General features: G+C 36.5%; 1 protein-coding gene across 8 annotated transcripts in view; it reads left to right on the top strand.

The window, feature by feature from the left end:
- Nucleotides 1–9326, top strand: part of LRCH3 (leucine rich repeats and calponin homology domain containing 3) — a 114546-nt gene extending 105220 nt beyond the window's left edge. For 5 of the 8 annotated variants that reach the window (XM_027107286.1, XM_027107249.1, XM_027107254.1 and 2 more), the window contains one exon: nt 3264–5030. In XM_027107286.1, the coding sequence (XP_026963087.1) occupies nt 3264–3464 (201 nt within the window). In that variant the 3' untranslated portion in view covers nt 3465–5030. Of the gene's footprint in view, nt 1–3263; nt 5031–6357 lie in introns of those variants that run through there. The other 3 variants (XM_027107302.1, XM_027107297.1, XM_027107264.1) reach the window with 1 other exon arrangement.
- Nucleotides 9327–12675: the final 3349 nt, after the last annotated feature.

The following is a 12675-nucleotide window of genomic DNA, read 5'->3' as shown; positions in this document are numbered from 1 at the left end:
CCCTTAATTATTTCCAAGGACCAAGCAAAGAAATCATATACACATGAATTTCAATATGATGTAGTAAGTAATTAATGTTAAGTAATCAGAAATAGTTATTCTGATATTTTCCTAAATATCCCCACTTGCTGATTGACTTGTGTACAACTTCATACACAGTAGAGTCTGTGCTTCAGAACAAGTGCATCTCAGACTAAGAATGCTTCAGTTGGCTTCAGTTTTTTAACACTTGCTTTAATACTTTTAAAAAATGTTTATTTTGAAATAATTTTAGGCTTTGAGAAATGTTGCAAAAATATCATAGAGAGATACTGTATACACTTCACCTAGGTTCCTGGACTGTTAACATCTAACATAAATGTAAACATAGTATGTCATCCAAACTAATAAACACATAGACAGTGCTGTTGACTAAATTGCAGACTTTATTCAGACTTTACCAGTTTTCCACTAAGCTCTTTGGAACTGAACACACAAGAGGCCATTTCTAGTCACTTGTCCTGCTCTTGAGATTTTTTGCCTCCAGATTCCTCAGTTAGAGCTTTATTGCCCTTTAATAGTACAAATAGTTAAACTTTTACCCTTTAAAAAACAATTATGTTAAGTGTGGCACTCTTAAAAAATATTATATATAGTGACATATATAGATAAATGTAAAGAGAGAAAAACTGGTGCCATTTGATACTTTTTTCATTAACTACAACCATTACAGTTCTTGTCACCATATTTTGTCCAGCGTTCAAGGAGAAAAACATGATACTTTTCTATCACCTTCTTAATTAGCTGTCAGAAACCCGGTACTGGCCCCTGGACTCAACAAGTCCACTATTTCTCTCAAAGTTAAGCCCTTGTCCCAAGGGCTTTTCCTGACAATGACTCATTTTACCCAGTTCACCATTCCTCTCTTTAACTAACATGAGTTGAGAAGGTCAAAGCATCATTTGTCCAATGAACACCTTTCCCTTTCAGCTCTTTCACAAAGTGGAAGGGAGCCCAGCTCCACAGAGCAGCTGCACTAGCCAGTGTTAATTCCCATGAGTGTTTTTTCTCCTTTTATTAAGTAGATTGTGATTCTACTACTTATTTTTTACTTTTTTCTTTTGCATTTTTTTAAGCTGAGTTATAAAATAACTGAAATTTACATTTAGTGGTAGTTAGCAAGGATCTTTTTTGTTCCTGTGGACAAATTCAAAGCAAATGTATTGCCTTTATATCATATTGTTTTCTGAAGGCTCATCATCTCTTTTAGAACTAACCATTTTTAAACATATTGAGAGCATTAATAAGGTTTCTAGATAAATAGCATACATTTCTCATATTAAACAGGCAGGTTCTAATATTCACATGTACACTCTAACATTCAGTGTTTCCCTTATGCCTACTTGAGATGATCCTACCTGACCATCACAAGCATGCCCAGTACCTGCCCCAGTTCCATAACAGTGTCTTTGAACAAGAGAATGTGGCATGGGTTGGTGCAGGTAATGGGACCAGAGGAAAAATATGAGTGATTAAAAAGAGGCACCACATACCTAGAGAGAAGAGTGCTGAAAACGGCCCCACACGGCAAGACGTGCTGGCACACTTAGCCTATGTCAAACCTGTAAAGGACTTCTTACTGTCATTGTACATGTACTCTGGGCTTTACAGAACTGTCATCTGTCTCAGATTTAAAGTCTATACACTGAAATTCTTTTAGAATATAACCGCCATCAGTCAACAAAATCAAAAACAGTGCACCTTTTAAAGCATGCATTTTATTCCACCATTTGCCAAGCAATGGTTAACAGTATTTATTTGAAGGCAGGAGATAGAAAAAATACAATTTTAAAAGACTAGGTACTAAAAAAAAAAAGACTGGGTATTTTTCCAGGGTGGCTTTAGACTGGAGTTCTTGACACATCCTCCTTCCCCTCCCTTTCCCCCTACCAGAAAGAGTAAATGGACATTCCACATGGGCCACCTCTTCCTTCTCCACTCCTGCCTTCCACCCAAGTCTCACCACCACCATCACTAACACTTTTAGATGCGTTCCTGTTATGCTGCTACTTCTGCTAAAACAGTTGATCATTTGCCTAAAACAAAATGAAGGAAAATGAATAAATACAAACTCGTAGGTTTAAACTAGCATTCTCAGGTCCCTCTGCCATGGAAGGGAAGAAGAAACCTATACCTCTTCTTCCTTTGTTCTCCCCTACTTCTGGGCATTATGACCTTTACCTAAACATGACCACCTGCTATGTTTCACTTGTAAATAAAATCAGGGATGTAATAATGATCACTTTTGAAAACAGATAACATAAAACTTAATATTGAAAAATTTGTCAGATCTTCTGTCCAGAAAACATATATAAAGGTGAATGATTTCCCTTCTCAGTATAACTTTTTAAATGTTTACAAGTTAAATTATGAATGAAACACTGAAGAATAAAGTGATTGTTAAAAACCTCCAATAAGTTTGGGCATATGGATAGTCTCTTTATTATTATGCTTTTATTAAATATATGTTACAGTCAAAAAACTATAGTTGGTGATAAAAACTTCTGAATCCAATATCTTATGTTCTGGAGTTATTATATGTTACGTGTGAAAGAATATTTTCCTGTTATCAAGTCCAGTAATGCTTTTATTTAATTTCTTAATCTGTGAACTGGAGGGTTTGGATGATTTCTAAGGCCCATTACAACTTTAGATTTATTTTGTACAATTAGTAAACAAGACTTAGTTAAGATGGACTTGATTTTTAGAGGAACACCAAGTCATTCAGTACACCTGACTTCCAGGTAATAAATTTCCCCTGATTATTATGCTTTCTTCATTCTTTGAACCTCCTTGACTCACCTGGCTTTCTCCAAAAAATTCCCTCTCCTCAGCCCACCCCCAGGTTTTGTCCTTGCTTTCTGGCCTATTTTTTGTTAATAGGGAAGAATGAGTCGAGAAAGAGGTTGCCTCACCCACTCAACCACTCTCAGGCCTCACATAACCCTAAGTCAGCATCCACCTCTGTTCATTTTATCCCGAATGTTCATAGTAATCACCAACAATTTTATTCTGCTATTTAGTAGTAAAATCAAGCTGAGAACATAGAGGATTCTTTGTGGTTTTGTTTTTCAGCATTTTGATTCATCATAATAAAAAATGTTATGGGATATGTTTCTTTGAATATGACTGAGATGATCATATTGAATTCTATACTCAAATCTGTGTTTCTGATCCACTGACTTTATTTTTCTGTTTTCCTTTCCTGCTCACACTTTGGACAGGACAATCTTTGTTCCCCTTCTGACATCCTTCAGCTAAACCTCAGCGTAAAAAGAACTGTTGAAACACTACTTTCTCTTGGGGCACATTCAGAAGAATCCAGTTTTGTCTCTCTATCTATCCAGCTTTTGGGTTTTGTGGCATTTTATTGTACTCTAATGTTAACTCTCTGTATGCTTTATTACTGGATCTTCCCCCTCTAGCCGAAAGTGCATTCCAGTGATTTTTCCACCTCATTCCTGTGCTTGGTAAAGGAGGTTTGTTTCTCATTCAAAAGTATTTACATATGTGCTTTTTTTTTAATTGGTTAGCCATCAAAGAGCTAACCAATAAAGTAGATAACTTCTTTCCTCGTGTGTCCAGATGAGCAGCTCATCACATTAGGAAGCATTTATGATTGCTAACAAAGAGCAGAAAGACCAGTATATTTTCTTCTGCTCATTTGTCCATTCTCCTGGCCTATATGTGGCCTTGTTTCTCTTATCATAAATGCTGAGCAGGGTCTACTAATACAATCCTGAGCCTGTTGTTAGAATATGACTTAGGACTTTATTTCCAAATGGCATAATAAAATTTCCATCTGGCCTTCTTTCCATGCCTCAATACAACTTAAGTGTTGAAATTGTGAGAAGTATTAAAATTATGAGTTGCTGAACTTTTCAACAGCTGTTCATGAGGAAACAGTTGCACCCCTTCTGTTCTGGGGAGCACCTGGTCACTTAGATCTCTGCATTGAGCTGTGCCCTGAAATCCTGAAATCTGTCTTTATTGGTAGGCACAAGTCCACCTAATAAGCATCTGCTCTCTGGACATCTGGAAGGCACTGGCCATTTAATCTTAATAATTTTAATTTGATCAGAATGTTCAGTCCAAAGATAATGTAGGTTCCCTAGATTGCTATTCTGAGCCCATTGTGTACATTGGAAACAGTACACAGCAAATTATCTGGAGCTGACCTTTCAGGGGTAGGCACCTGTCTGCACATTTATTATGTTTGTTATCTTTAACTTCACTTCTAGAATCCTATTTAGAATTTAAAATTGGAATTTATATAATTTCCAATATATTTGAACCATCTTAATAGGTGAACTTATATTTGATAGGCTGTTGAGGAGATTTTATCTGAACAGTAGCAGGTAAAGAATTAGGCAGCAATCTCTGTTCTGTACCCAAGGTGATGAATGCTTCTTTCAGAATGCTTAGTATATTAGCTGCTAGCCTTAATGCTTGAAAGTACTTTATAATTGCATTCAGATTCTGGTTCTCATAAATAGTGTTTCTGAACATTCAGGAATCTCTGAACTCTGTTAAGAAAATTGGACAACTGAACTCATGTATGAAGGAAGATTGTGAGGAACCATATCATGTTGTAGAAGTCAATCTGAGGATCTGATTGCTTTGGTTTTCTTTCATATTAAATGGGAAAATTATTTAACACATTAAAAACCTTTTATTTTTAATGCTGAAACATTGAACACTGTGTTGAAAACAGCAGTAGTGCCTTTTGGAGTTGGGGGGAGGTTTTTTTTTGTTTTTAAGATGTCTCTGAGTCAGAGATCATTCAGTTTTGTGAAGTTCTGTCCCTTTAAAAAAACACATGGTGTTTTGTGTGGTTTTGGGGGAGTAATGGTGCATTCTCTTCAGAACAGAGTTTGCTCTAAGCCAGCTAGAAAGTAAATGTGCATCTGGAAAGCATAAGCCACTGAGGGAATGTGTAAGCCACGGGCTTACGGGTCGCAGGGCACCCCTGGAAACGGAGATCAAGGAATCGGCCTCAGAGGAAATATGTCTCCCTCCAGAGTAAAACACCCTGCAGGTTCATTTTAAGTATAGTTAATCTGTACTTCAGTTGTACTCAGAAGATTTATACAAAGTTGCTAGTTTCTTAAGATCAAAAGATTCCATTTACCTTGTTTTATCAAGGTAAGTATTAAAAAGAAAGTGATTAAGAAGCACAAGTACCAATAACGGTTCATAAAACATACTTGTTATATTTTTTATTGCAACTGGTTTTGTAAAACTTCCTAATAATATAATTAAGTGCCAATGAAAAGCTGAGAAAAATCCAGTTATCTTCTTTAATAAGTATGTATAGTCTTTTTCAGTAGAACCAGAATTCCACTTTCATTCAAGAGTAATCTCTTCTTTCTTTCATCTAATCAATGATAGATGTTATTCTTATGATATGCCTTTTTGTCTTAAAAGAAAGGATTAACCAAACACATTAATGAGGTAATAAACAAGATAGAAGTAATTTAACTTGCTTAAGCAAACATGTAAATGCTTTTCAAATATATGTTAATTAATGTGTTCCTGACTAAGCTCACATCATAGTTCTCCAGCATAATTTAATCCATTAAATACCTTAAATACCAGGATATAAAATACTTTTTCAAATATGATTTCTTTATTTAAGTTCTGTAATTCAAGTTTTTAAGTAATTCAAACTGGGCCTTCCGTGAATTATCCAGTGTAGGGGACATTTTCTCAAATACTTCTAAATCTCAAGGATATACTTCAGTTTCTTCCCATGATCCCTGCCTGGTCTGAGAACCCTGATTTTCATAGTCAGGACTATAACGTAGAGAGCATTCCTCTCTCATGCAGTCTGAGTTATGGCATGAAACTATCTTGCATTCCTATGGTTTGTAATTTCCAAAGCACTTTCTCCTACAATGTTATATCTTTAGGCTTCAGCCATCCGGTAACTTGGAACTGTTTTTCTATTTTCACCTGCCTCATTTTACTGATCTGCGTTGCTCTTTTATTTATCAGGGGTGAAGGATGCTGCTCTTACTCCATAGTAGTATGTTTATCTTCTGTTGTATGTAAAAGTGTATGTAACTTGTCCATTTTCTCATATTCAAAATGATCTGGATGTACTTTTAGATGTATTAATAAAAAAAAAAGTGACGAGTGTCAGGTACCATCTCTGTGTAACTCATTAACAGAGGTCAGATTCTCAGGTACTGACTTCTCTTATCTCAGTTCATTATTATGAGGGAGAGAAGAGATGCTTGTTTTTTCTTTTCAGTTCTGTGATGTTCATCCTCTTTTCTCTTCTGTTTGTTTTTATGTTACATTGTCCCATTTCAGGAGCAATTATGTTTGCCTCTCCACATTTTAGAAGAGAAAGGTTTGAGCCAGGTTGCGCTGACGGTCCAGGCTCTCCTGGAACTTGCCCCGCCCAAGCAGCAGCAGCACCAGTTATCTGCTGTGTAAGGACTCCCAGCACCGTGGGCGTTGGCCTGGCCAAAACGAAACAGGACAGCGTGACTGCTGCTGTGAGCCGTCTGCTTAACAAAGCGCTTATGTGTTCTTGAAAGGGACTGTTTCCATGATTCCTAACAGGAATATTTTGCTTCATTTCTCCATTTTAGGGGAGGTTATATCCATTTGCATTGAATTGTTTATGAAGACATGGTTGGTTTTCACAAATAAAAATTAATTCTGTCATTATTGAGAACCCAACACTGAAGCCTAACCTGGCTGTGCTTGTCTAGAGAGTAGGCTCTTTCACATACTGAAGACTATCTTCTCAGAAGGATATTTGTCTCTCTTGAAGGCACCGCCATGCTGTTATCTCCCTGTTTCCAAGCCCTCTGGAATCCACTAGTTTCTAAACGTGGTTGTTCATTAGAAGCTCCTGGAGAATTTGTTAAAGTACAGATTCTCACTCGGTTGGTCTAGAGTGAGGCCTGGGTATCTGCATTTCAACAAACATTCCAGGTGTTTCATATAGTGGAGACCATTGTTCCAAGCTAGATATTTGTATAATTTGGGGGGAGTAATGACTTCACCATGTTTTTCAGCTCTATTATGACTACTTGGACTGTTCTGTCCAAGGTAAAATAAAAATAATGTAGAAGGTCTAGATTTTGCATAGTAAAACAATGAAACAGATACTGTTGCATTTAAGGCCAGTGTCCTAGACCTCCCCCCAGCTCCAGTCCACCACCACTTAGAGGATGGTTCTATGTATCATCCCACTGTTATCTAAATATTATAATCAAGCACTCTACACACAGGGTCCAGATCTTTAGGCTGGTAGCTTGTGACACTCTGCATCCTGTGTGTTGACTTCACTGAGCTCACCCCTTCTCCCCTGCAAGCTGCTCCCGGGATACCTGCACCTGTGAACACCTTCCAGTCACAGCAGATGCACTTCCAGCTCCCCAAATAACTGAAGATTATGAAAATAAAGGAAGAGCCAAGCTTCTTACATTTCTTTCAGCTAACTGCCAATTTCTGTAGCTGAGTTAAAGCACTTGTGGCATTTTAAAAACAGCTTGCTGTCTTTTCATCTAGCCATCTAGCTCCCCCACCAGTGCCTTACTTACTCAATTATGGGTGCAGTAAAAGGGCCCAAGGGCTCAGACAGTACAAAACCAGGAGCCCTAATTCAAGTCTAAGCCACTTGGGTCTTTCTTCCCCTATATTTTGAGACCTTTTTAGTTGTCAGTGATATCTTCTGGTATTCACTGCCTTTGTAAACCAAGTAAAGAGAGTAAGTGAAGATACTAGTTATCTAGGTTTTTTCCTGTTGTTAACTGTTCTAGGGTTTCTTTACCAGTACATACATTTAAGAATAATGTTCTCTTGTTTTATCATGTAGCAGCATCTAAAAGTAACTCTGGATAAAATCATGTTGAGTATCTGGCCAAAATAATGTTTTCTCCTTGTTGTCACAGGTTTAAACTTATATAACACAAAACATCTGAGCTCAAAGCCCAATCCTTCAGGGTCCTTATGAAACAAAAGTAAAATGTGTTTAAACTGCTTAGAGCCAGACCCCATTATATTTACAGTTCCAAACAGACCCACCAGTCATAGGACTTGTTTAGAATTTAGCTGTGTATATTTTTAAACTCTAGGTATTTTTACTTCTAGTCAACATTAAACCTCAGTACAATCTCCAAATTATAGACAGCCATTTGAAATGAAACTCAGCAAAGGACAGGACTGTTTGTCACATAGTTGCAAGGAATAATCCCAGTCAGCATACATAATGCAACATTTGGAACATTTGTGACTAATTTTCCCGTAGGAATAATTGGAATTTTCAACGTATTTCAAATTTTATACATAGCATGAAACTTTATTCATATATTTTTATCAGACTAATTCAAATTTATATTTGAATAGTTAGAAAATATTTGTTTACAGTTTTGGTTGATAATGAAAGAAAAATATATTGAATGTCTTTTCTATGTCAAGATGCAAAACAAGTCATGATGTTTTTGTTGGAAAATTTTTGTACTCAGTGTTTTGTATATACCTTTTTTTTTTTAACTGGAAAGAAAATTTAATATTTAGCCTTGCTAGACTCTAACATAAGATAAAGATGATTTTGTTACAGTTCCACCTGACCATTTATGAACTTCCTACTGAAGCAGTGACCTTCCCAGCGCTGAAGAGTGAATGAAGAAAAGGCTAAGTGCCCACCCACCAGGGCCCCTGCTAACGGTGGAGATTTTAAGTCAGCAGGTTTCTGGGCTTTCAATCTCATACTTGTTTAGCACTCCAAACCAATTTTCTCTGGAAACAACTCATGGGAGAAAGGGCCTTTGTATTTGGCTAGAATAGAATAGGACACTTAGTAGTAGTAGGTCACTTTCCTTAATAGCTTTTGAAAATACAGCCTCATAGCTAATCAAGGAGTCTGATTTCTCTACTTGATAAAAGTCCAGCAGTGACTAATGATGTATGACTACGCTGATGAGTATGATGAATTTTTTAAAACTAAGCGCTTAAATGGTTATAGAAATGAAGGAGAACATGGATATTCAGAAACGTTTTTATATACATATTGCAGTAAGGTGGTTTACAGCAGATTTCATTTTATTTCTGAAAATGTTGTAAACATGTAATTAGTAACAGATTTTGTAAAACATTGTCCTATATTTGTATGTCTGTAAATATAATGCATAAGTTCTAAGAATAAATATGTCAGTATCATGTAATTTTAAATTGCCTGTATGCCACTTTACACATTGACATTAAAATAAAAGACAGCACTTCAATAGCATGAAATAAAGGCTGATTTGAAAATGTTCATACCTAAAGCATGTTTTCCTTGGCAAAAACAAAAGGGTAAATTCTTTGATGGAATATCAGTAGAAACTGGGTCCTCATAATGGTCCCTTGAGATCAAAATATACTTTTTTAAGGAATTATACATATCAGTAGTGTCCTGTATTTGGAGTTAGATATAAGGCTTAATTTTGAAATATATGTGACCCATTTGAAAGACTTTTCTCAGAAATTACCAACTATGCTATAGGGAGAGCTTTAGCATTCCAAGACATTCTATCCTGATCAATCAAGGCAAGAATGACCCAATGGGCTCATTCTCTTTTAGCGGGAGAGAGAGAATGACAATCAGCTTTATGTGCCAGTCACAGATTAGGTATTTTCACATGCTTTACCTCTTTTAGTCTTAATACCACATAAGGTGAGAGTTATTGAGTAAGCAAAGCAGGTATAGGCCCTACTGTCTCACATCTCAGCAATATCTCCAGACTCATCTCCCCACTGACCTGTGTCCCCTGTCTTTCCTATGTGTGGGCTGTATGTTCTGACATCTCACTTCTATCTTGTATTTATCATTTATATCCCTACCTACTTCCCAGAAAAGGAGCTGAAGCAGCTTATAATAAGATACATGTTCCATGTGACACCCCCCCCCCATAAAAACAGTAAAGTGATAATAAATTTAAAAGGCAGGCAGGAACCTTTATTAAAACTTTATTGTGTATGTAATATTCTAGACACTTGATAAACATCATCTTGTAGTTCCTACTGAACACCACTTTTGCTCATAAGAGTGTCATTTATTACACTAGAAGGAATCAATAGCAGAATAACTGAGACAGAAGAATGGATAAGTGCCCTGGAAAACAGGATGGTGGAATTCACTGCCATGGAACAGAATAAAGAAAAAAGAATGAAAAGAAATGAAGACAGCCTAAGAGACCTCTGGGACAACATTAAACACACCAAAATTCACATTATAGAAGTCCCAGAAAGAAAAGAGAGAAGGGACCCAAGAAAATATTTGAAGACATTATAGTTGGAAACTTCCCTAACATGGGAAAGGAAATAGCCACCCAAGTCCAGGAAGTGCAGAGAGTCCCAGGCAGCATAAACCCAAGGAGAAACATGCTGGGACATACAGTAATCAAATTGACAAAAATTATTAAAAGCACCAAGGGGAAAACAACAAACAAGGGAAATCCCATAAGGTTAACAGGTGATGTCTCAGCAGAAACTACAAGGCAGAAGGGAGTGGCATGATAAAGTGATGAAAGGGAAGAACCTACAACCAAGATCACTCTACCTGGCAAGGATCTCATTCAGATTTGATGGAGAAAGCAAAAGCTTTACATACAAGCAAAATCTAAGAGAATTCGGCACCACCAACCCAGCTCTACAACAAATGATAAAGGAACTTCTCTAATTGGGAAACACAAGAGAAGAAAATGTCCTACCAAAACCAAACCCATAACAATGAAGAAAATGGTAATAGAAACATAAATATCGATAATTACCTTACACATGAATGGATTAAATGCTCCAACCAAAAGACACAGGCTCACTGAATGGATACAGAAACAAGACCCATATATATGCTGTCTACAAGAGACCCACTTCAGGCCAAGGGACACATACACACTGAAAGCGAGGGGATGGAAAAAGATATTCCATGCAAATGGAAATCAAAAGAAAGCTGGAGTAGCAATACTCGTATCAGATAAAATAGACTTTAAAATAAAGAATGTTACAAGAGACAAGGAGGGACACTATATAATGATCAAGGGATCAATGTAAGAAGAAGATACAACAATTACAAATATATATGCACCCAACATAGGAGCACCTCAATACATAAGGCAACTGCTAACAGCTATAAAAGAGGAAATCAACAGTAACACAATAATAGTGGGGGACATTAACACTTCACTTACACCAATGGACAGATCATCCACACAGAAAATTAATAAGGAAACACAAGCTGTTAAAGACACAATAGACGAGAAATTTAATTGATATTTACAGGACATTCCATCCAAAAACAGCAGATTACACTTTCTTCTCAAGTGCACACGGAACATTCTCCAGGATAGATCACACCTTGTGTCACAAATCAAGCCTCGGTAAATTTAAGAAAACAAATCATATCAAGCATCTTTTCCGACCACAACGCTATGAGATTAGAAATCAATTGCAGGGAAAAAACAATAAAAACACAAACACATGGAGGCTAAACAATACGTTACTAAATAACCAAGAGATCACTGAAGAAATCAGAGGAAATCAAAAAATACCTAGAGACAGATGACAACAAAAACACAATCCAAAACCTATGGGATGCAGCAAAAGCAGTTATAAGAGGTACGTTTATAGTAATACAATCCTACCTCAATAAACAAGAAAAATCTCAATCTAACCTTACACCTAAAGGAACTAGAGAAAGAAGGACAAACAAAACCCAAAGTAAGTAGAGGGAAAGAAATCATAAACATCAGAGCAGAAACAAATGAAATAGAAACAAAACAATAGCAAAGATCAATGAAACTAAAAGCTGGTTCTTTGAGAAGATAAACAAAATTGATAAAGCTTTAGCCAGACTCATCAAGAAAAAGAGGGAGAGGACTCAATAAAAATTAGAAATGAAAAAGGAGAAGTTACAACGGACACCGCAGAAATACAAAGCATCATAAGAGACTACTACAAGCAACTCTATGCCAATAAAATAGACAACCTGGAAGAAATGGACAAATGCTTAGAACGGTATAACCTTCCAAGACTGAACCAGGAAGAAATAGAAAATATGAACAGACCAATCACAAGTAATGAAGTTTAAACTCTGATTAAAAATCCTCCAACAAACAGAAGTCCAGGACCAGATGGTTTCACAGGTGAATTCTATCAAAGATTTAGAAAAGAGCTAACACCCATCTTCCAAAAAATTGCAAAGGAAGGAACACTCCCAAACTCATTCTATGAAGCTACCATCACCCTGATACCAAAACCAGACAAAGCTACTACAAAAAGAGAAAATTATAGACCAATATCACTGAGGAGTATAGATGCAAAAATCCTCAATAAATACTAGCAAACAGAGTCCAGCAACACATTAAAAGGATCATACACCATGGCCAACTGGGATTTATCCCAGTGATGCAAGGATTCTTCAATATACACAAATCAATCAATGTGATACACCATATTAACATATTGAAGAATAAAAACCATATGATCATCTCAACAGATGCAGAAAAAGCTTTTGACAAAATTCAACACCCATTTATGATAACTATCCAAAAAGTGGGCATAGAGGGAACCTACCTGAACATAATAAAGGCCATATATGACAAACCCACAGCAAACATCATTCTCAATGGTGAAAAA

Source organism: Aethalodelphis obliquidens, unplaced genomic scaffold (genome assembly GCF_003676395.1).
Source record: "Aethalodelphis obliquidens isolate GAN/ISIS:26980383/991018 unplaced genomic scaffold, ASM367639v1 scaffold1, whole genome shotgun sequence".
NCBI lineage: Eukaryota > Metazoa > Chordata > Mammalia > Artiodactyla > Delphinidae > Aethalodelphis > Aethalodelphis obliquidens.
This window is presented reverse-complemented; position numbering and strand designations above follow the sequence as displayed.